The sequence below is a fragment of the Notolabrus celidotus genome, chromosome 11, assembly GCF_009762535.1.
Source record: "Notolabrus celidotus isolate fNotCel1 chromosome 11, fNotCel1.pri, whole genome shotgun sequence".
Classification (NCBI taxonomy): domain Eukaryota; kingdom Metazoa; phylum Chordata; class Actinopteri; order Labriformes; family Labridae; genus Notolabrus; species Notolabrus celidotus.
Window position 1 is genome coordinate 12,779,111 of NC_048282.1, and position 23,359 is coordinate 12,802,469.

Sequence of the window (23,359 nt, forward strand, 5' to 3'; positions counted from 1 at the left end):
CCCTCGCTCCTCCCCCCTCCACTTATACTTCACCTGAAAGCTCGATAAAAATGCGCAAATTTGATTGATTTTTAATAGCAGACTGACAGGGACCCAGTGGGCACTTAACCATGCCGTGTGTTAGTGTGTGTGTGCGTGTGTGTGTGTGTGCATACACTCTGCTCCTTTAGTTAATAAAGGAGTGTGTGCAGCATGCTCGAGTGCCCGACCCTCCCTCAAGTGAGCCCCCACCCTCTCACATGCCGCCCCTCCTGGTGCTGATGCTGTTGATTTCTATGACAAATCTCTTTTTTTTCTTCCCAAAATCCCCTCCTCCCCTCTCCCTCCCTCCCCCTTCTGTCCTCCCTTCCTGTTTGTAGAAAAATGAGTTTCGGGGTGAGCTGGTGAACAGCGGTGGACACGAGGCCGAGAGGACCAGCAGCTCGCTGTCAGGCCTCCCAGAGACTGCAGAGCCGTCGACCAATCATGGTGAGTGACAGCGCCCTGTAGCCCCACCCTCTCACCATCCCTCTCTCAATCCCCCCGACACACACACACACCCACACACCGCACACACACACCGCACACACACACTGCACACACACCGCACACACACGCACACACACCGCACACACACACACACACCACACACACTTCTTCTAACCTGATTCTGCTTCCTGGGCATTTCCCCAATCCCTAACTCAGCGGGGAGAGTAAAGTGGGGAGGAGACCGTGCGTGCATGCGTGCGTGCGTGCGTGCATGCGTGCGTGCGTGCGTGCGTGCATGTGTGTGTGTTTGTTGGGGGAAAGCAGAGGGGAGCAGAAACATGAATCAAACAGCACATCAGATGTCCGGCTCCAGCCCGTCCTGGTGTAGTTAAGCTGAGCGCGGCTGGGCTCAGCGCTTCCTGCTGCTGAGTTCACTTCACTCCTTCCTTTTGTGTTGAAACACAATAAAACGAGAAACTCAAAGGACGTCCTTGAGCTGCTCATACGTTTTCTGTCCATGATATCCTCCTTATCAGTGGAGGAGAGAAATACTCGCTATGCCTCTCCACTGCATCCTCTCTTTCTTCTTCCTTCTTCACTTTTACACTCTGGATAATTTTAAGGTTATTTCTGCATTCTGAAAACATCTGCTCTCTCTTTCCTGTGGATCAACAAGAGAGGGAGGGAGGGAGTGAAGGAGGGGGGAGAGGGGGCTGTTTTCCCCAGAGTCCTGTAAAAGTAGTTTTGCTTCCCCCCGATGGCTCGAGTTCATCTGAAGAGATGACTTTTATTGATTAGGTTTGATTTTTGCTGCTGTGGAGAGTAGAGGAGGGAGGGGTTAGAAACACTTCATCATGTGAGGCAGCTCCCTCCATCTGTCTGATACAGCTTCCTGTTTATCTTTGTACACCTGCAGCAGACACAGGTGAATGAAACGGACCTGGGATCAGCTATGAACAGTTAAAACCCATGAGGACTAAAAGACAAGGCAACGTTAAGTTCCCAAAACCTGCAGTTCCTCCAGTGTCCACTAGAGTGTGTCTCCTGCAGTGAGTCAGTCTCCATAGAGCCCCATGTTAAAATGTTACAGCAGAAATAAACATGTTTACAGCCTGGTACAAAAACAGTTTGGGTCTCTTTAGCTCATTTCTCTATTCATGACAATTGTACGGCTGAATTTATATACAACTCACTTGTTTACATTAGATTAAGCAGTAAAGGGAGGTAGGACTAGGGGCGTGTCCTCTTTGAGTGACAGGTTTGGAGTAGTAGGTGTCCACTCATTTCATTCATTCCCTGAACTTTAACCTCTTGGTTTGTGGTGTTGGAGCCTTTTGGAGATTTGTTCATGTAAATATCAAACAGAAAGTCTGTTTGTCTGCCTGCACGCTTTATGGACTAACAGCTGGTCAGAGAAGCTGACACACAGTTTATACACTCAGTACATGATAACTGTATTTATATGTTAGCCTGATTAGCAGCTAGTTGTTTGTGTGCTCTCCATATGGCTCAGTGTTTGTCACATATTGATTTACTTTCTCAGGATGTTTGATTTGTGTGATCTGGTGATCTGGTGATGTCTCCCCCAGTCTCTCCCCTCGTGTCCTGTCCCTCTCCGTATGATCGGCTTCAGTCCAAACACACTCCTAAAGAACAGAGGCCGATCAGTAAGTCCTTTATTGATACGCTTAATGACCACCCCCACACGCTCTCTCAGACCCTCTCTGCTCTCACATGCTCAGACTTTATGCATACAAAGTGAGGAACATGCCGCCTCCCCTCCCCTCTCCTCCATCCCTCCCCCCTGCTCTTCCAGCCTTCTATGAATTATTAAAGTGAAACCGTGGACGGCCGCACCGCGTGCTGATCCAACATGGCGGCTTCATGGCGTGGTATGTCAGTGGAGGGAGCTCTGCAGCGCCTCTAATTGGCCGCTGCAGGTAATTGTACCCTCCCCCCCCCCTCCACGTTAACCCCTCCCCCTCCTCTCTTCTTGTAAACCTGAAAATGAATAAAAGAGTCATTTATGTGCACCGGGGGACGAAGGGTGACCTTCTCTGTGAAGTCATCGCCCCCAGGAAGGCATTTACATAGAGCTGTCAGAATGCAGAGCAGCCCCCCGCACACACACACACACACACACACACACACACACACACACACACACACACACACACATACACAGAGCAACATAATTGATAATGTACAACACAGCCTGTAGGGACGGGCCGCCTCTTCATCCTCCTCCTCCTCCTCTTTCTCCTTCTTCTTCTTCTGCTCCACGCCACATTTTACACTAGTTAAACCCAACACACGGACACACCCCTTCCTCCCTCTCTCTTCTTCTTCTCTCCTTTTTCTTCTCTTCAGAGATGTTTCCAGTACACCTTCATCCCCCTTCAAATTGAAACACAACCAGCTCATGAAGACATGTTAAAGAGTTTTTGAGCACTGATAGAAACCAGGTGAAAGCTCGTCTGCTGCCTCTGGATCCTGTGACTCTGTGTTCATACAGATTTAATGAGCTGGAATTGAGAAAAGGATGGAAAGAGAGGAGAACTCAGATGTGCTTACCTATTTAAATGTGCGTAACTATGGTTACGCAAACATGAAAGCAATAGGGGCCTTTTCAGGTTTGATTCATCAGATGACTGTCAGTGCACGAGGAGGTGGAGGAGGAGGAGGAGGAGGAGGAGGAGGAGGAGGAGGAGGAGGAGGAGGAGGAGGAAGGAGTGAGGGTGTAATATACACAGACATCTTTTCATGCAGGAGAAAACACACACATGTATACGTTTATATATACACACACACACACACACACACACACACACACACACACACAAACACACTGGTTATGTGCAGCGTTTAGCCTTCACTACGTCTCTTAATCACACAGAATGGCTTCTATTCAAACATTCAGCAGAGAGAGGTTAGAGCTGCTCAGGTCTGAGTGTCACACACACACACACACACACAAACACTCTCCTCCGCTTTAGAAAAAGTCGTATTCAGGTGAAGGAGAGTTCACAGCAGGAGTATAAACTGATAGATCTATCGGCTCATTCTGATCATCAGAGAGTAACTTCAGTTTGTGTGTGAGGAGAACATGATAAATGTGACAGACCTGCAGAAGACGGATGAGGTCACAGAACGACTCCTGCACACCTTTAACCTAAACTAATTAACCCTCAGTAGTTCAGTGATGCTTTGAAACTTAATGGAGGAAGCAAAATGAGCCAAACAAACTTCAAGTGTTTGACAGAACAATGCAGAAAAATAAAAACTCCTGAAACAAACCGGTCAGGATCAGAGGAGAAACAAACACCTGCTGTAAAATAATCATCAGAGTCAGTTCTATTCTTCCTCTGCTCCCGTCACATGTGTTTAAAAAATCAGGCTGCTGAGTTTAAGAAGCTCACACGCACGCACCCACGCACGCACGCACGCACGCACGCACGCACGCACGCACGCACGCACGCACGCACGCACGCACGCACGCACGCACGCACACACACACACACACACACAGAACTCTTGACTGAACACTCGGCGGCTGCTCTTCACACACGAGCCGACTGCTCCTTCAGTTGGAGACAACGCGGCTGCTTGTTGCTCAACTTCCACACTCACAGCGCTTCATCGGGAGACTTTAAAGAGAGAGAGAGAGAGAGAGAGAGAGAGAGAGAGAGAAAGAGAGAGAGAGAGAGAGAGAGAGAGAGAGAGACACACAGAGAGACACACAGAGAGAGAGAGAGAAACACACACACATAGAGAGATAGAGAGGATGGCGGGAGGGGCTTGTTCCTGCACCTGTACCTCCGGCCAAACACTCCACACTCTAATGAATGAATAAAAAAAGATCTTTACAACAACAACAACAGCGTGCTTCATCTTCCTCTCATCCCTCGCTCCCTCCTCCTTTCATAGAGCTCTATTAACAGGAAAGAGGGAGTGCCAAACACACACAGACAAACAGAGCCCACTGAGCCGCTGCCAACCAACTTCACTACAGAGACGCAACAAAGCTGCTAAGTGCCCAGGCCGAGGGGGAGGAGGGGGAGGAGGTTTTTTAGGGGGGGGGGGGGGGGGTACAGGAGAGAGGAAGTGTGGGGCGGAGAGAGAGGAGAGAGCGGAGAGAGAGGAGTGAGGGATGGGACCTGTGATAGAAACAAGCAGAGTCCAGTAATCAAAGCTAATGGCTCCATTGTGTCTAAAAAGCATCTGATAGCTGCAGAGAGGGGGTGTGGTCAGCATGTGTGTGTGTGTGTGCGTGTGTGTGTGAGGTTAACACCTGCTTCTTTGTGGCTTAAAAGCCCAGTACACACACACACACACACACCACACACACACACACACACACACACAAACGTTAAAAGGGTTATTAAACTGACTTTTTAGCGGCCTGTGTGTGTGTGTGTGTGTGTGTGTGTGTGTGTGTGTGTGTGTGTGTGTGTGTGTGTGTGTGTGTTATTATATTCAGTTATGATGGTCATGCTGCGTTCAGGAGCTGCAGCCTCTGCGCAGCGTACAATCATGTATACCATTCAGGTGCAGGAAATTACAGGGGGAGTGGTGGGAGGAAAGGGGGAGGCAAGGGCTGTGTTTTCTGTTCCTCACTTTCTCTCTCTTCTCTGTGGTTTTTGCCGCTCATTGTGGGAGTCTCTGTGGGTCTGTGGGGATGAGGTGGAATGGGTGGGTAAGGTTTAGTCTTCTTCATGTATTAAAGCTCCAGTAAGGAACTTCAAGGTTTGCGTACATGTTTTTTTCCTCCTGTTAACTGCAGTTTCTGCAGAGTAATGTGTCTCCGCACAGGATCTTAATTTGATTGAGCTGACCAGTTTAATCCTTCTTTTTCTTCATAACCTTTAATAGTTCAGAAATGTACTGCCTGTTTGTAACCTGAACATGAAGAGGGAACACACCAGTCCAGCTCATGCGCACTTGCACCTGCTCTCACCTGCTCCCAGGGTCTGAAAGGACTGATTTTAGTGAAATGATCAGCAGCTCAACCTTGTTAAACGCCCGCTCAGCAGTGTGCAGGATGCAAACTCTGAGTCTGTTTTTAACCACACCTGAAAACGATTTATTCACCACAGCCTTCCCCATGCTCTAACTCTTCTCATGCACGTCCCTGTTGTTTCCTCGCTGCTGCTCGTTGCTGCTTTTATTATCAACTTCAGATTCAGACATCTTTATCGAGCGAAGTTAAGACAAAGAGACAAACAGGATCATGAACATCATTAAGACACGTCAGAGAAAAGATCTGCTGTGAGAAAATGAAGAGATCAACTCCAGATAAATAAATAATAGAGACCTCACAGTGAAGAGTTTATAAGAACACATGTTGCTGTCAGCATCGAGCAGCCTGAGCTGAAGGACGAGTTTGTCTGTGTTTAAAGTGAGGCCCTTAAAGCTCCGCCCCTGTCCTCATGTGTATAACACACAAAGATCATTGTTTTTATTTAAAGCTAATGAAGCACGATCTCTGATGATGTCTCTCTTCTCTTCTTCCCTCCTCACAGATGAGTGTGGAGGGTGATGACAAGAGAACTCGCACTCGGTCCAAAGGAATCAGAGGTGAGTGTTTTGTCGCACACTGTGAATGTGTGTTCATGGGTTTGTGGTCTGTGGTGTGTGTGTGAATGCGTCTGTATACAGTAAAATAAAACAACCCTGTGCTGATGAACAGATCCTCCACCTGACTCTCAGACACGAGAAGCTCTGGTTGTGCCTGCAGCGTGTGTTCATCTCTCTTGCTTCGTAGTAATCCTGCAGGTTGTCAGTCGCTCTCTGTGATTCACACTGATCTAAATGTTAACACAGAGTCTCGAGCCGACATCGTGGAGGTGCAGGGTGTTGTGAGTTCAGTCTTGTGCGTTCTGCAGAGTTGATCCTGAGACATGTTTCATCAGTTTTCATCAGATTTGTTGCTCTCATGCTGCTCATGTCTCATTATCACCACACGCTGGTGTGAGTAGGAGGAAGAGAGGCCTGGAGAGTGAGGGGAGCGTCTCTTAAGAGAGAAACCGGTCTCTGCAGATCTGTGCCATCATAACCTTCAATGGATAGCTCTAGGTGGAGCTCTGAGGTTCGTCCAATGACGGCAAAGTTAGTTCAACACTTCTTTACACTGTCAGACTTCCTGCAGGACCTCCAGGTGTTAGGACCTTTGTTTACCTGAGCCATTAGCAGCTTTACTCTTTACTCAAGAGTTGATCTTTTAAATTACTGAGTTATCATGCTTTTGATTTCAGCTACATGTTTTTTTATGTTCAAACCAAGGAGGTAACAGAGTCTGCGTGTTAGCTGTGGATGGAGACAGTGTGTGATAAACAGAGAGAGGTCAGAGTATAAAGCCGCCCTGCTTCAGACTCCTCCTTTTAAATAAAGTCCTGAAAGCATCACAGAGATGTTTCTGGAGCTCAGCATCACAAGTTTAAGTTTCCGTTGATTGATGGAGACCCTGAACTCTCACGATCTGTGTGTGTGTTCGAGTGGTCAGGGTCAGAGTCACACACACATAAAGGTGTGTCAGAGCGCAGTGTGGGTGTGTGTGCTGAGGAACTTCAGTTTATATTTATTTGTGTGTTTATACATATTAATGAGTATGTGTGGTGGTGTGTGTGTGTGTGTGTGTGTGTGTGTGTGTGTGTGTGTGTGTGTGTGTGTGTGTGTGTGTTTGATGTTTAGAAGCGAGGCAGCAGAGCAACAGTTCAGAGTGTGTTCAGGAAGGCGTCCAGTCATTCACACTGCATGATGAAAGACAGAGAAACTCTGCACACACACACACACACACACACACACACACACACACACACACACACACACACACGCACAACACACGCACACACATCAACAGTGTGTGTGTGTGTGTGTGGTGTGTGTGTGTGTGTGTGTGGTGGTGTGTGTGTGTGTGTATTCTGATACCAGGTTCTCTGACATGTGATTAATCTGTGTGTTATGGGAGCTCGTTCTGAAGTCTCAGGGATCGTATTGTTTTCTCGTTTGCTGCAAATGAAAATAGGATATTTCTCCAAACTCATTCTATCGCTCAACTCCCAATCGATGTGTGTGTGTGTGTGTGTGTGTGTGTGTGTGTGTGTGTGTGTGTGTGTGTGTGTGTGTGTGTGTGTGTGTGTGTATGTGTGTGTGTTATGTTTTGGAGGCTGTTCCTATCAGAAGCAGTTTTCTACTGATGAAGGCGTTTTGGTTTTAATTCCGTCCTCTGATTATGAAGCTTCATCATCATTTTGCTGAAGTTTGCATTTAATAATTTTTTAAGCAGCGCTGGAATTCAGCTGATTTAGGTTTTCTTCTGTGTGTGTTTCATACAGTATGTTTGTGTAGCTCTGTTTGTTTGGTGTGTGTGTGCATGTCTCTGTGCGTGAGAGCCTCTATGAGGAGGCCTCATGGGATCAGTATGCATTTGTGATTTATTGATCTGAGTTTCTTTTTAGCAGCACTGCGTTCTGAGCAGTCGTTCACCTTGTTTTCTTCTCTCCCCCTCTTTCTCTCTCTCTTCCCCCCCTCTATTCTCAGTTCCTATTGAGCTCGTAGGACAAGAGCTGAGGTAAGGAAACACCTTCATCTTTGTGCAAATCCCTTTCATAAAGTTCTTTTATGTGTCCGCTCCGCCCCCGGCACTCTCCTCTCTCTCTCTCTCTCTCCTCTCTCTCTCTCTCTCTCTCTCTCTCTCTCTCTCTCTCTCTCTCTCTTCTTCTTCTTCTTCAGATGTTGTACATTTGTATTTCTTATTTCTGATCATCGGCTCTCGGCTCGTGGTCAGGCTGATATTGATCTCTTGCAGCCTTTTGCTATTCCTGCCATGAACACATGCAGCAGATGCAATGAAAGGGGCGTGTGATCTTTTTAGAGAGCGATCGAAGGATGCAGCGTGAGGAGGGAGGATGTAGCTCTCCTCCCTTGCTCTCTTCTCCTTCTCTTGCCCCCTCAGGAGTAGCTTTCAGGGCCTGCCTGCTCATGAAACACATTGTCCTCCTCCTAAATTATTTTCCATCCTCTCTCATTTTGTCACACTTCACCTGCGAGCATCGATCAAGCTCGGCCCTCCAAAGTAACCCCTCGCTCTCCAGTGAAGATAAGAGGAAGAGCAGGTAGCGCAGAGAGCAGCTCATTTAAAATGCTAATGCAGCTTTTTTAATAAGTGAAATTAATAATAGGGATAATTGGAGTAATAAAGGGCAATTGCTTGGGGAAGTTAATGAGAATTGAAATGAGCCGTCCTAAGGGGTCATAGCAACCTGAGACAGAGAGGGAGATAGAAGGAGGGAGAGAGAGAGAGAGAGAGAGAGAGAGAGAGAGAGAGAGAGAGAGAGAGAGAGAGAGAGAGAGAGAGAGAGAGAGAAAAGAGGGAGAGGAGAGAGGAGGGAGAGGAGGGGAAATTACAGCAGGTCTGTGTGATCTGTATCTCTCACACTAACAGGATATGTGCCGGGTTTGTACGACACTCAGTATTATTCTTCCACCTGCATTCATGCGTTCTGTTTGACTGATATGGGGGGAACGGGGTGAAGGTTGGGGGGGCGGAGGGTGCATATATGTGTGTGTGTGTGTGCATGTGCATGCGTGCTCAATCTGCATGCTGATCTTGAGTTCTGGCCGTGCTGATCACTGCAGAGACTAAAATGCACCGTGTGTCTTTAAACATATCTCTAACCTCCATCCATCCCATCCAGCTGCCCCACCCCTGGATGCAATGGCTCCGGCCACATCAGTGGGAGATACTCACGACACAGAAGGTAGGGCAGATGAAAAACCCCACCCTCTGTCTGTCCCTCCTGTCTGTCTGTCTGTCTGTCTGTCTGTCTGTCTGTCTGTCTGTCTGTCTGTCTGTCTGTCTGTCTGTCTGTCTGTCTGTCTGTCTGCCTGTCTGTCTGTTTGGATTCTTCACAGAGCATGAAAAGGGCATCTTCACTGTCAGTGAGAAGATGTGAATCACTGCAACTATGAGGCTGCAGCTAAGAGCTAGTTAGCATAGATTAGCTTAGCAACCCCGTCTGATTCAAAACCTTATGTTAAATATTATAGATCGATCCAGAATCCAGAGCTCACTCACACTGAACTCTGCACACTCTCACACCTTCAAATCAAGGCAAAGGTGAGGGGGCGGAGCCTGTGTGGAGCATTCAGGAGTGTCGCACCGTCTCCTGTGTGTGCATTAATATCACTTCAACATGTGTGAGGATGTTTCTCAGCTGAGCCGTTCTAACTCCGCCCACTCGCTCACTGTTACCTGCTGAGTTCACCACATGAAAAGCGGGGCCGTTCATCTTTCCTCACTCCCGACTTTAGCTGAAAACTGGCAGCATGAGGAGTGATTGAGATCTTGAAGGGGTCTGATGATTTAAAGTTCAGACTCAGAATAAAGTGACGCAGATTCCTGGTCTCTAAAAATCAATCTGGTTTCATCCGACGGCGATTTAACCTCTGAGAGCGGAGGCAAATAAAAGATATCTGATAAGAGATAAATAATATCCGGATGAAGATCTTGTCTTTGTGCTCTGGTCTATGTTTACAGTTTTCCGAGCAAGACTTGAGCTGAAGTTAAGAGAAAGAGAACTTTAATGATCAATATCTTCAGTGAGCAAATCTTTTCATTCATAGAAACTAAGAACAGACCAACAATCCGAGAGTGACGGTGAGAGAGTTTCAGCTGCACAAAACCAAAAGATTAATCTCCTCGTCTGCCTCTGACCTGCTCAAAGCATCAATAATCCAAACGTGCAACACGAAGAGCATCAGTCTGTTTACAATACAACCTAAAATTCCTTACTGGAGCTTTAATTTAATCCTTTATGAATGTTATAATCATCGAGAGAGAAGCTGACTCCTGGGGCTCTGAATCTAAACCTGAGTCTCTGAGCTCTCGTTGGATGGCGGTGAAACGTGATCTCTCTCCCCTCCCTCGTCTCCCCCCTCCTCCCCCCTGTGAGCCCGAGAGCCTGCGCTCAGGGCGGCTCACTGGTTTGTGACTCTTTATTGAGAGGCAGATATTAGCTCTCTGTTTACATGTGTTTTCATTCAGTAGCCAATTTCAGGAGAACTTTGTTTATAGATCCCCCTCCCCCCTTGCCCCCCCTCTGCCCCCCCCCCCCCCCCCTCTGTCCCCTGTCTCCCCCCTGGCGTCGCCCAGGTGAGAGTGAGAGTGAGGGGGAGTTTATTGGATTTCACCCTCCGCTGCCTCATCTCACGCCGTCCGCCTGATGTTCATTAAACCGTTTCAGTCAATTGCTCTGATTGGTTGTGATGTACGAGAGAGCCTGCAGGCTCCGCCCCCCCTTTGCCCCCCGCCCCGTGTGTGTTTACTCCTCACTCTTGCATCATGTCACAGCCCTACCCTCATCACGCTGCTTACACCCACTCAAACACCTGCATGAAGTTTAACATCACATGTAAGAGCTCCTCTGACCATCCTGACCATCTCTCTGTTCTTCATCCTTCCCCCCCCCCCCCCCCCCTCAGCGTGCTGGGCTGCCCCATTGCCAGGAACGCCGCCTGGAGGAGGCAGAAGCTGAACAGGAGCAAGAGGAGCAGGATGCAGAGCAGCCTGCCTCCAAAGGGAACCAAACCCTCTGAAAGTGGTGCTGGACGAAGGCTTCAGCGCAGAGAGCGACGGCAGCAGTGAGGCTTGAGGAAGAGGGAGAAAAAGATGGAGAGAAGACTAAAGAGGAAGAGGAGTAGAGGAGGAAGAAGAGGTAGGGAGCAGGAGTAGAGGAGGTGACAAATGGACACGAGCAGGAGGAGGTCACAGAAAGAGGAAGAGGGAGAGGGAAGAAGAGGAGACCTTTCAGAAGGAGGAGAGGATACAGGTGCAGCTAATGAAGGTAAACATGAGAGAGAACCGTTGCGTCTGCATGTTTAAAACACATACAGGAGAAATCTGTTTCTGTGAATGTACAAGGAATGAAAGACTCTGAAGAGGCAGAGGAAGACTTCAACAGGAAGTGTTTTAAAGGTTTTAAAAAGAAAGTAGTAAAAACAGAAGTTCACACATCCTGGTTTAAAGTTCGAGCCTACAGTTCCCATGATGCATCTCCCCATCGTTCTCCCACATGCCCATTTCTTCTTTCTAATGTTAAAATAATCAGAGGCAGAGGGAAACTTTGAATCTGTTTAGTGCCTCTTTAAAAAGTGCTAAACACAGATTTATGATTAACCAATAAGAATAAGATTCATATTTGACCTTCATCAGGTGTGAATGAAAGTATTCTTTTATTTGTGTATCTTTAATGTCCGTAGTTTGGTGTAGAAACAGTGGGTAAGCTGCCTGACAGTCCTTACTCAGGGCAACAAAGACCGAAGCATCAAACATGACTTTCTGTAAAGAATCTGCAGGTCAGAGTAACAAAAGCTGAGCAGAGATAAACATGGTGTTTATGAACAGAAGCAGCCGAGTTGTATTTCCTCTCAGTGGCCACTAGGGGCAGCTGCACACTCGCAGGTTGTTTACAGTAAAGTTTATCAGGCAGCATGACGATAACGTTAACGCTGACAGCAGCTTCTCGCTGTGACTCACTGTGCGACATCACTCTGACATCATCACCTCTGTCTCCACAGAAGAAGAATGTGTGATCATCGAGCCTGAGCAAACCACAGCCCCCCTACAGACGAGTGTCCGTCTCCCTCTCAGAGCGCAGAGGACGTTGCAAACTCTCTCCTCCACCTCGGCCGAGTCTCTGACAACGATGCTCCGACTACGGCCCTTCAGCAGCCTGTTGCTATGGAGACTGAGGAGGATATCGCCGTGGCAGCAGCACGGGGTGAAGAAGCAAAGGATGAGCAGGAGGAGGGGGCCATGGAGTAGGAGGAGGGGGAGGAATAGGAGGCACACCAGAGTTTCAAGTGTCAGTAGAGTCATCTGCTGAACAGAAGGAGGCAACTGAGCAAGAGAGGGAGGACGAGTAGGTGGAAGAGGAAGAGGAAGCAGACCAGGTGAGCCAGGAGGACCAGACGTACCTGTCCAAGCAGATCATAGAGGACAAAGAGGGGGAGGAAGAAGAGGATGGGGAGGAGGGAGAGGAGGAGGATGGGGAGATGTCAGCCCAGCACAGCAGAGACAGAGCACTCCAGTAGGAGAGGAGATGAGGATGAGGGAGAGGAGGAAGAGGAGCACCACAGCCTGCCTGTCTCTGACGGGCCAGCCGCCGTCGCACCATCACCAGCACCGCCGCGCTCAGGATCATACACCGAGGACCACAGAGCCAGTCCTCCACTGGACTACAACTCCCACAGGGCCAGTCCCCCAAAAACTACAACTCCCACAGAGCCAGTCCTCTCCACAATTATGACTCTCACAACCCTCTTCAGAGCTACAAGTCCAGTCCTCCGCACGGCTTCAGGGCAAGCCCTCTAGCGGACTTCTTCCCCAACATCCGAGCAGAGAACTTTAAACTCCTCAAAGCCTCGTCCTCCACCTCGCCCGACATTATCGAGGTCAGGTCGGACCGGTCCGAGGAGAAGGACTTTGACGATGTTGATGGGGATGACGAGCGTGACGATGAGGACAGCCTGTCTCACCACTCCTCGGTGACGGATGAGTCTGAGATGTTTGACATCACGAGGGGAAACCTGGGCCTGCTGGAGCAAGCCATCGCTCTGAAGGCGGAGCAAGTGAAGCCAGTCGGGCCTCGAGAGCTGCTTTGTGGCCCCGACCTCCACCACCAGAGATACTTCACCATGGACGACAGGCCCAAACACCTGGACGTCCTGCGCAAGAGCTACTTCAGCAAAGGTAGGACAGAGTGCAGAAACAGCATGTGCTGAAAGTGAAACCTCAGGTACATCCTGTTTGTACCTTTATTTAAAGGTACAGTACGTCACACGGCTCTGCTACTTTAAGCATTGTTATTACCTCGGTGTTGGGTTCAAGGACACACCGTCATCTGACACTTCATCTACTGACAGAAGGTTTTTCTCTCTTCAAGCTACAAAACAAGTTCAGGTGTGGCTAACCTGTGTTCCCTGTGTGAGTTACAACCATGCTCAGAGAGGGATTAAAGTCAGATTGTCTGAGACAACACAAAAACTGAGAAGAATAAACACGAGTAACAGTTTAGACATCAAACAGCAGTACTTAGTGGGTCTGAGTGGGCCACATCCGACCCACATAGGTCTGTAAGGAGACTAAAGAGGGCTAACTCATGTTTTAACACAGAGGACAGGATCAGCTGGGCCTGGTTGGGTCCCTGTTTCTGCCCCTCATGGATGTGTTGACTGGAGTCATAGCACATAATGTAATAAAAGCTAAAGATCTGATCCCGTGTAGGTCAGCATTTAAATCGTTCATCCTGTACACACAGAGGTCAGCCCTGGGTACAGCTCCCAGCCTGTCTTTCCTCTCTCTCTTGTCCATGTTCTCGTCCTGCTTGCTTCTCACAGAAGGGATGTTGTTCTACATTCACATCATGAGTGAGGAAAAACAGATGGAATGTCACAAACAAACCAAGTGTCCAGACTTAAGAGAGCTGAGTCACACTGCTTTGATTAGATCCTCCTGCTTTTATTGTGACGGGGCAAAGAGGCTGAACAGAGAGCAGAGAGGAAGAGGAGGAGGAGGTGGAAGAGAGCAGGTTGTTCCTGTTTCAGCTGACTGTTAGTTTACATGTTGTGTTAACAGCTGGCTCGCTGCCTGTCTGTGACACCGCACAGCAGTCACATGATCACAGCCCCGCCCCCCCCCCCTCCTCCTCCTCCTCCTTCTCCGTGGTGATGCTCAGAGCTAATTAGGAGATGCATGTCTAGTTAACATTCAATTTGAAGGCCAACAGAGCATCACGCCTTCCTCTTCCTCTTCTTCCTCCTCTATCTCCTCTTCCTCTTCTCTTGGTGCTTCAGATCCTTGTTGGCCTTCCTCCAGCGGCTCAGAGGAGTCTGCTTCTTTAATTGCAGCGCTGTGATTCCCTCCTGATGGACGTCAGGTGTGGTTCTTTGTGAGGTCTGAATGAGACTCTCAAGCATGTCAGAGCTGATGTCAGCGTGAAGTCAGTGTGCAGGTCGGCTCTGTTCGGGTTAAGGAAGTGTAAGATATCATACTTTTGATATTTTATCCTGAAACATTTACTAAAACATGAAGAGCACATTAAGCTGCTCGGAGCACCGCTGGCCTTCACATCAGACATGAGCAGCAGATCCAGATGGCGTCTTTTCTACATTTGTCTGAAATATGTCTGGATTTCACGCTCAGCCGAGCGGAGCGTCTGACGGCGTTAACCATTCGCTTTTGTCCTCCTTACTCATCCCACCTTCCCTCTTTCCTATTTTCTCTCCTCCTCTCTTCATCCCTCCTCTTTCCTCCACACAGAGAGCAGCAGGCCAGAGAAGAGGGAGATCAAGTGTCCTACCCCGGGGTGTGATGGGACGGGTCACGTGACCGGTCTTTACCCCCACCACCGCAGCCTGTCAGGCTGTCCGCACAAGGACAGGATTCCCCCTGAGAGTGAGTCTCATTCTCCTGCTTACTACAGGAAGTGAGACAGACAGTGACTGCAAGACAGCTGCTACGTCTCCTCACTGTCTGAGGTTCATCATGATGACTCCAGCTTATTCTAATGTCATCCGTTTGTCCACCTGTTTTAAGTCGGATGATCTTATTTTTATTATTATTATCCTCCCCTCTCTCCGGAGACGGTTACAGAAGATCCTCAAATAAAGTTTGGAGTCACTGTTTGGGAATTCTTTCCCAGTTAATCCTGAGATCTCACTCTGCTCTGTGATTATCCTTATTTTTATTTATCATAATTCATTTATCATTAGGTGTAGATATCTGAAAAGTTATAAGGACAGAGTTTTGAAACTCGCTCCTCATCACATCACAGTGATTTCTCTCTGTGTCTGTTTGACTCAGTCACTCAGTGAGCTCTGTCTCGTCTGCAGCCCAGCTCTGTGTGTTCCTCGTCCCTGATAATACATTAAATGTACTGTAAATAAGAAACAGGATGTTAGAGGATGTCTGATCGCCTCCTTTAAGAGAGACGTGATTGATTCATCATATCTATCTGTTCTCTCTTCTCAGTTTTGGCCATGCATGAGAACGTGCTGAAGTGTCCCACACCTGGCTGCACAGGCCAGGGCCATGTGAACAGCAACCGCAACACACACCGCAGGTAAGCACACACACAAACACACACACACACATCGCAGATAAGCACACACACACACACACACACACACACACACACACACACACACACACACACACACACACACACACACACACACAGATCAAAGTGTTTGTGTGTCAGAGTGTTTTCCTACAGATCACAGTGTTGTGCACAGAGAGCGTTTTATTTGCCAGCTTGTATATTCATGTATGCAGGACGGCGGATGTGTCAGAGCACATCAGTGTGCGGCAGAGTTACATGGTCAGCATCACGCTCTCCTTTTGATATTCATCTTCTCTCTCCTCAGTCTCTCTGGATGTCCCATCGCTGCTGCAGAGAAACTGTCAAAGGGCCACGACAAGCCGCTCCTGTCCCCGCCCGGCACCGAGCTCCTCAAAGGAAGCCCAAATGACAGAGTGCTCAGGTGGGTCCACGAAGCAAAGATGTGATGAACTGTAGTAAATGTGTTCATGAGATCACTGAGAGGAGGAAACAGACATTCAGATCAGGAGTTAAAGACATCATGCTCCGTGAATCATCTGGTAAATAAAGGACTGAGTTAACGAGTCCTGATCCACATGGAGACCACAGAGACCCTGACCCTGATTGTGATAGGTCAGTTAGAATGAGGGGCTCTTGAAGTGTTCGGGGCGGCGGTCCGATCATTTCTGTCTCTGAGATCTCTTCATCTCTGCGTCCAGTCAGCAGCGGGATCAGGGACAGAAGAATGATAATGAACACACACCAGACTGCTATTATGCTCAGTCCACGCTCCTCTTCTTCATTGGTATTTTAATTAATAATGCAGCTGATAAGCTAATTATGGGAGTTGTAGGGGCATTGTGAGGGGGGAGGAAAAATAATTGCTTTCCTTGAGGAAAAGCTCATCAGTGGTCAGACAAAGCACGAAGGATTAATCCATAATAAGGCCTTCTTTGTTGTTCCCTCAGATTGTTATTAAAATGAGAGAGAGGGATTCCTCCTCTGTCTTAGTTCTGGAAGAATCTATGGAGAGTAAACAAAGAGAGAGAAACCTCTGTGATCACTGGAAGAAAGTTTAGACCGCTGCATGATTCCTGATGTGAGCAAAGACCTGTGTATGGACATAGACATGGATGAATTTGTTAGAGAGGTTTGTTAAGAGGACATTGTGGGCCTGGCCTTATTCTCACCTGAGTCAGTGATTCTGTAATCTGAGGGATTATCTTTAAGTAACATGTGGAACCAGACTGAGGGGGTGCAGGAGAGAGGAACCTTCAGTCAGTGCGGAGGGTCCGACCCCTCGTCCCATCTCTTCTTCAGGTGTTAATGAGGTTCACACTGTAGATCATCCTCACAGGTGAAGGATGATGAAGACACACCTGCATCTGTAGGTTTGGTGCTATAAAGACCGTCTTTTTTGAATGGGTGTGTATCTGGTCTCCTGTGTTTCTGCAGCCAGCCTCTAGTGGACGCTCCATGAACTGCAGTTTTTAACACTTTCGCATGGGCTTCATATTTTAAGACTGGTGGTTTCCGCTTGGAAGTATACCTGAGGTTCTTTGCTGTCTCATAGGCAGCAGTAGTCTCTCTATAGTCTTTAGCTCTTCATTAGCAGAAGAGTCAGACGTTGTGTCAGAGCCTGCAGCAGACTGAGTTATAAAAAGGTACAGTTCTCTTCATCACACCTGTCCTCCTCAAGTGTCCTCAACCTGGATTTTGGCCTTACTTTATGGTGCAGCCCTCAGGTTTTGTTGGTGTGACAGTAGTGAGACCTCAGGGCGGATCATGGAGCTGTGAATGAGCGTGTTGATGAGAGCAGACACTGATATTAGCCTCAGTAAAAAGATGAGGACTTCTTCTCTCCCCCTCCCTTTCTCCTCCTCCCTCCTTCCTCCCCCTTCCTCCCCCCAAGTCTATCAGTGGATTTACGCCAACAGGTCTGACAAAAGCCCGGGCTCTCCAGGAAAACGAGAGGGCTTAAAGCTCATAAATTCCATGCTGTACAACATGCAAATGTGCCCTCTGCTGATAAGAGAGCTTTTAATCCTGCTGCACTCCTGCTAAGTACACGGCTGCCCCTATCTGTACTCTCTCTGTGTCCCTCCACCTCCCTCCCTCTCTCTCTCCTCCTCCTCTCTATTTGTTTTTGTGATGATTGTGTGACTCTTTATTGCACCAATCCTCCTTTATACCCGTCTCTCCAGGTCCATTCTGCTTCATTTGCTCTTAATCCTCACACCCTGACGTCTCCCCCTCTCCCCCTCTCCCCCTCTCCCCCTCTCCCCCTCTCCCCCTCCTCACAGGCCCATGTGTTTCGTGAAGCAGCTGGAGGTTCCTCCATTCGGCAGCTACAGGCCCCACATGGGCCCCACCACGCCCCGTGCCAACCTGGCCAGGGAGCTGGAGAAGTACTCCAAGGTGTCCTTCGATTATGCAAGCTTCGACGCTCAAGTGTTCGGGAAGCGCATGCTTGCTCCAAAGATGCCCACCAGCGAAACCTCACCTAAAGCCTTCAAAAGTGAGACCCCACATCAGATTCTGTCTTTCTGTCATGTACGAATAACATGTCAGGCTGAAACCTCTGAGAGACTGACGTAGAGAGACGACAGCAGAGAGAGAGGTTACCATTAAATCTAAAGAAATGGACAATGCTTGAGTTTCTTTAACCTTTAGAAACAAACCGAACTACTGATAAAGATTAATAATCAACAATGACCCGTTATTTAGAACTAATGATGGATTCGTCTCTCCACAGCTAAACCCTCCTTCCCCAAATCGTCGTCGCCCAGCCTCAGTCTCCACGGTTACGGGAAGAGCTCCTCATTGGCCTACGATTACTCCCATGATGCCGAGGCTGCTCACATGGCTGCCACCGCCATCCTAAACCTGTCGACACGCTGCTGGGAGAAACCCGAGAACCTCAGCACCAAACCTCACAGCAAGGTTAGAAACACAGCGTCCGTCATCACAGGGACGATCACCGTGAACGCAGCGCTCTGAGTTCACGAGAGACTTTCATCTATCCTTCATCATCATTCCCTTCTCTCCTCTTTCCCCCTCCTGTGCTTCCTCCTTCCTTCCCCTCTACTTTTCTTTATTTCCTCTCCTCTCCTCTCTTTTCCTCCTTCCTTTTTCTTCCTCCCATTTCCTATCACTCCCTTCCTTCATCATCCCTCACACTTCTTCCCTCCTTACCTTTTCTTCTTCTCTCCGTACCTCCCTCAGCCATCCTCCCCTCTTATTTTCTTTACTCCACTTTTCTCCTCTCCACCTCTTCCCACCTCGCCCCCCCTCTTATCCCTCCACCCGCCTCCCTCCCTCCTTCCTCCTTCCTCCTTCTCCCTTCTCCCTCTGTCTCCCTCCTTCCTCCTTCTCCCTTCTCCTTCTCCCTTCTTCCTCCTTCCCCCTCCTCCCTTCTTCCTCCTTCCCCCTCCTCCCTTCTCCCTCCTCCCATCTCCTCCTCCCTCCCTCCTCCTCCCTTCTCCTCCTCCTCTCTCCTCCCTGCTCTCTTCCCCCCCCCCCCCTCTCCCCCCCTCCCTCCTCCTTGCCCCTCTGCCCCCCCCCCCCCCCCCCCCCCCTCCTCTCTGTATGAATGTATCATCTGGAGAGTTCAGCTTGAAGCAACAGGATGGTGTTGAGATGCGGTTGCATCACCTCTGCCATCCTCTCTCCTCCTTTCATCCCTCCATCCCACACACTCTTCATGTTGTTATTGAATTTGGCTGACTGCCAGTTCCCTGGATTACTTTTCCACCAGGTAGCCTTTTTTCATTATCTGCCGGACGGATCTCCCACTCTCTTCCTCCGCCCCCGCCACTCTTTCTTTCATTTTCTTTTCACATCTCTTTTTGCTTTCTGTTATCTCCCTCACTCCCTCCCCTACCTCTCCCTCTACTCCCTCTCTGTGCACAGGAGGTGTAATTGGAGCTCCACTTTCCCCCACATTGGGATTTTTAAAATCTCTTTTTCCTCACAGAGGAGAGAAAGTGACTGCTTCATCATTTTTCGATTTCCTGACATGTTTCCAGAGATAAAGAGTTTAGATTAATGTGAGAGGCAGAGCGAGGTTCAGAGAGGCACTGATCCACGAGCAGGCCGAGCCCAGCTGTGTTTCAGATCAACCAACGCTGATCTGGAGTCAGAATGAGCTCTGTACTGAGACGTTACTCTGGGAGCTCTTGAAGCAGGGACTGATCTGGGGTCAGAAGGAACTCCTGTACTGAGATGTTAGTCTGGGAGCTCTTGAAGCCGAGCTGATCTGGGATCTGCTCCCTTTGATTCTCTGGCTCCTGACCAGCTGGTGTTAGATGACGGCTGAAAACACGGCTCGTCTCTGCGTCTGTTCGGCTGCCAGGAGAAGAACAGAGCGCAGAGATGAAGCACGGCGGTGAGCTGCTGGCACAGCTTCACCAGAATACATTAGATATGATCACCAGCTGAGAGAGGAGGGGGTCTGAACCGAACACAGAGGACGGCTGAATAAAGCAGGTTACACACAGGTGAAGGTGGATGGATCAATAATTCACCTCAGGATCATAATTTAATTTAAGAACCATGCAGCTGGAGAAACTTCATGGTTTTGTTAGTCATTATTCGGTTATTTCTTCCTTTCTCTGATATGGTGAAGGTTCACATTTAAAATATTAAGGATAAATAATCCAATGTGTACCTGATCGTATAAAGAAACATAAATGAGCCAATCCTGTCCTCAAACATTCAGCAGACTGTGAGTTCATGTTTAATGTAACGTTAATACACAGAGCATCACAAACACAACAGCTTTAAAGAAATGTGACAGGAAGGGAAACATGAAGTTAAAACCAGAATTAATATATGATTGGGTTAAAGGGAGGGAGGCTTAGGGGCGTGGCCTCTTTTTTGAGTGACAGGTCGGAACTGCTAGCTGTCTGCTAGGTGATACTTTAGCTAATGCGGTCACTGAGCTTGACATCCTGGGTATTCTCTTTAACTCATCTTATTATGGACAGGTCTTGCTGGAAGCAATTGGCTGCAGGGTGAACAGTCAGAGCTTTGAATTCACCGTCTCCTCAGTACAGTCTCATCCAGATGAAGAATGAAAATGAATGATGTGCAGTATTATCATGATTTATTGAATTGTTCCCTAAATGATGGCACACCCAGACTCTGTTTTTATCACTTTCATCCTGAAAATGTATGATGCTTCACCTACTCTTTTCCTCTGTCTCTCTGTGTCTCTGCAGGAGATGGACATCGAGGTGGACGAGAACGGCACTCTGGACCTGAGCATGAAGAAGCCCATTAAACATGAGGGCAGTCTGTCTGGCACCAGCCCCGGGGTCCGCTCCCCAGACCCTTCCTCCTCCTCCTCCTCGCTCCATCCCGGCAGCGGCATGACATCACCGAACCTGCTCGCCTACAAACAGGAGGAGTGGGAGGGGCCTCTGGATTACACCAAACCCAACCGCCAGAGGGAGGAGGAAATGGACGAGGTCAGTGAGATTAGAGGAGGTGCTCTGCACACCGCAGTGTTTCCTGCGAGTTCATCAGAGGAAGAGTTGCGATATAAATAACAACAGAAAAATCCGGCCTCGAGCTGTTTTACTTGTTTACATCACTTTGTCTTCCTCTCATCCCTCGCCGTCTTTCCTGTCCCCTCTTCCTCTTTCTATTATTCATCTATTTCTCTGAAACACGAGTTTCTGTACAGTTAAAACACCGCTCTGTGGAACAGAGGTGGTGTGTCAGGTATATTGCACCATCCTGACTTTGGCATATGCAAATCTTTGCTCCTTTGAACTTTTTCAAAAGAAATATATAAAGGGTTTTGAGTTTAAATATTTTATGAGGACACTCTGCATCACTTGTCTACAAAAGAATAAAAAAGCTTTTGAGCAGAGATGAGTGTGCACACCGTGCTCTGCAAAGTTTCTGTGCTTGTATACAAACGTGCAAACTGTGAGGATACAGACATCACTCAGAGAGACGTTTGTGTTAAAGGTTAAAGAGAAGCAGACAAGTCTCCATGCTCACTAAAGAGTTTAAGGTGAAAACGCCTGATTAAGATGGTTTACTAAACTTTTCCCTGCTGGTGTTTAGTCACCCTGCACCATGTGATGTGAACCTAATCGTCCTCTTCAACATATATTTTCATCTTATTTTCACCTCTGCTACTCAACCTACCTCTGCTACTCACCACTGCACTTTTATCATATTTTTTTAGCCTGTACTTATTACTCGGGGAATCCACAGGATGCGTGTGCGCCGCGTTACGGCTGCGACACGGCTCTGCTCCGTCCCGGGGCTTTCGCCCTGGTCCATAGGATGCGTGTTTGGAGCGGCGCGCACTCCGGAGCAGGAAACTCAAGATCCCTCGAGAACTCCAAAACGCGCGAGAACAACACAGTATAAACTTTTCCTCGTCCATGGTGTCGGATATCTTTTGAGACTGACGTCTGGCCCGATGCCACAGGTTATGACGTAATGTTGAAGAAGTGGTGAAATTTACGATCTTGTGTTTGCACATGGTGTTTATTTTGAAAGTGAGCGGATGTTGCATACGATCCTCGTGCCTGACTTCCGGGATAGTTCGATCATTTCTGTGTCGATTGACGCGTGCTGGGCGCGGGGAGCGGCGAAAATAGACTCCCCGCGTATCTCTGGCAGAGCGGCGCGGCGGAACGCTCCAGAGACGGAGCTGAGACGCGCCGCAGCGCGCCCTGTGGACTCTAGAGCATTGACTTGAATGGGAACCTATTTGCTGCGACGTGCGCGGCGCAGCCGTAACGTAACGCGACGCATCCTGTGGATCTTGGGCTTTAGTCATGCCTATTTGTTGTTCTTTTGTATTTATAGCTGATGTTATTGTTATTATTTTATTTTTATTTGTATGTCTTATTCTTATGCCTTGTACAAAGAGAGCACAGTTCACCTAAGTCAAATTCCTTGTGTGTTCAAGAATACCTGGCCAATAAAGCTGATTCTGATTCTGATCTTCTGATTCTTCTTAATTTCTCAGATGGAGCTCACGGGTCACTCGTACGTCTCGTCTGACCCGGAGGACTGTGACATGATGCAGGACGGTCTGGAGGACAGGAAGTACCCGGGAGAGGTCACCACCCCGAGCTTTAAAGTCAAGTTTCAGCCCAAGGACGCCAAGAAAGATCTGCTGTCGTAAGTCACAGAAAGATAGCTTTAAGTTAAATGCTAACACCTGAAACCTTTTATATAACTATATAATCTTTTATTTCATACATTTTGTTATAATTTTACATTCATAGTATATATTTGTTTGAATGAAGGTCTTTTTTTAAATGTCCTTTGGAAACAAACTCGTCTCCAAACACAGATAATAAGATTAATGTGGATTTCTTTTTGTCCTCGTAAAAATCTTTATCAGCTGAAATCCATTATTTCATCAGAAAGTCTTTTTGAAAACCTCCAAACAGGCAGAGCAAATAAAAACAGGATTTCCTTTCAAATGACATAAAGATCCAACAACCAGTCAGATGAAAGAGAGCAGATTCAATGAACTTACTTTTGATATTTCGATCATAAAAAATCCTGGTTAATATGGAGACAGATTAAACAAACAGTATGAAATGTAATGGTGTCATAGACTTAAATCAGACTTGTTTTCTTTTGATAAACACAGAATAAATACCCTCTGATCATTTCACAATTATTTTGTTTGTTTTATTTTATATAGGTTTCTTCACATTAGAGTTTGTTTAAATTGTTTTTTCTATAACTTTTTTTTTTTCTGCACAATGATGAATAAAACAAATGTGTAACTACAGAAACCTGCAGTT

At 47.8% G+C, this 23,359-nt stretch overlaps 1 protein-coding gene across 1 annotated transcript in view; it reads left to right on the forward strand.

The window, feature by feature from the left end:
• Positions 1-450: 450 nt before the first annotated feature.
• Positions 451-23,359, forward strand: part of myt1b (myelin transcription factor 1b) — a 30,461-nt gene continuing 7,552 nt past the window's right edge. The window contains 20 exon segments of the mRNA XM_034695515.1: positions 451-468; positions 5,991-6,045; positions 8,008-8,038; positions 9,165-9,227; positions 10,951-10,973; positions 10,976-11,041; positions 11,044-11,285; positions 11,288-11,312; positions 12,046-12,078; positions 12,081-12,322; positions 12,325-12,542; positions 12,544-12,728; positions 12,731-13,219; positions 14,789-14,923; positions 15,500-15,590; positions 15,895-16,011; positions 17,873-18,087; positions 18,325-18,512; positions 20,792-21,040; positions 22,567-22,721. Coding sequence (XP_034551406.1) covers positions 466-468; positions 5,991-6,045; positions 8,008-8,038; positions 9,165-9,227; positions 10,951-10,973; positions 10,976-11,041; positions 11,044-11,285; positions 11,288-11,312; positions 12,046-12,078; positions 12,081-12,322; positions 12,325-12,542; positions 12,544-12,728; positions 12,731-13,219; positions 14,789-14,923; positions 15,500-15,590; positions 15,895-16,011; positions 17,873-18,087; positions 18,325-18,512; positions 20,792-21,040; positions 22,567-22,721 — 2,825 coding nt within the window. The 5' untranslated portion in view covers positions 451-465.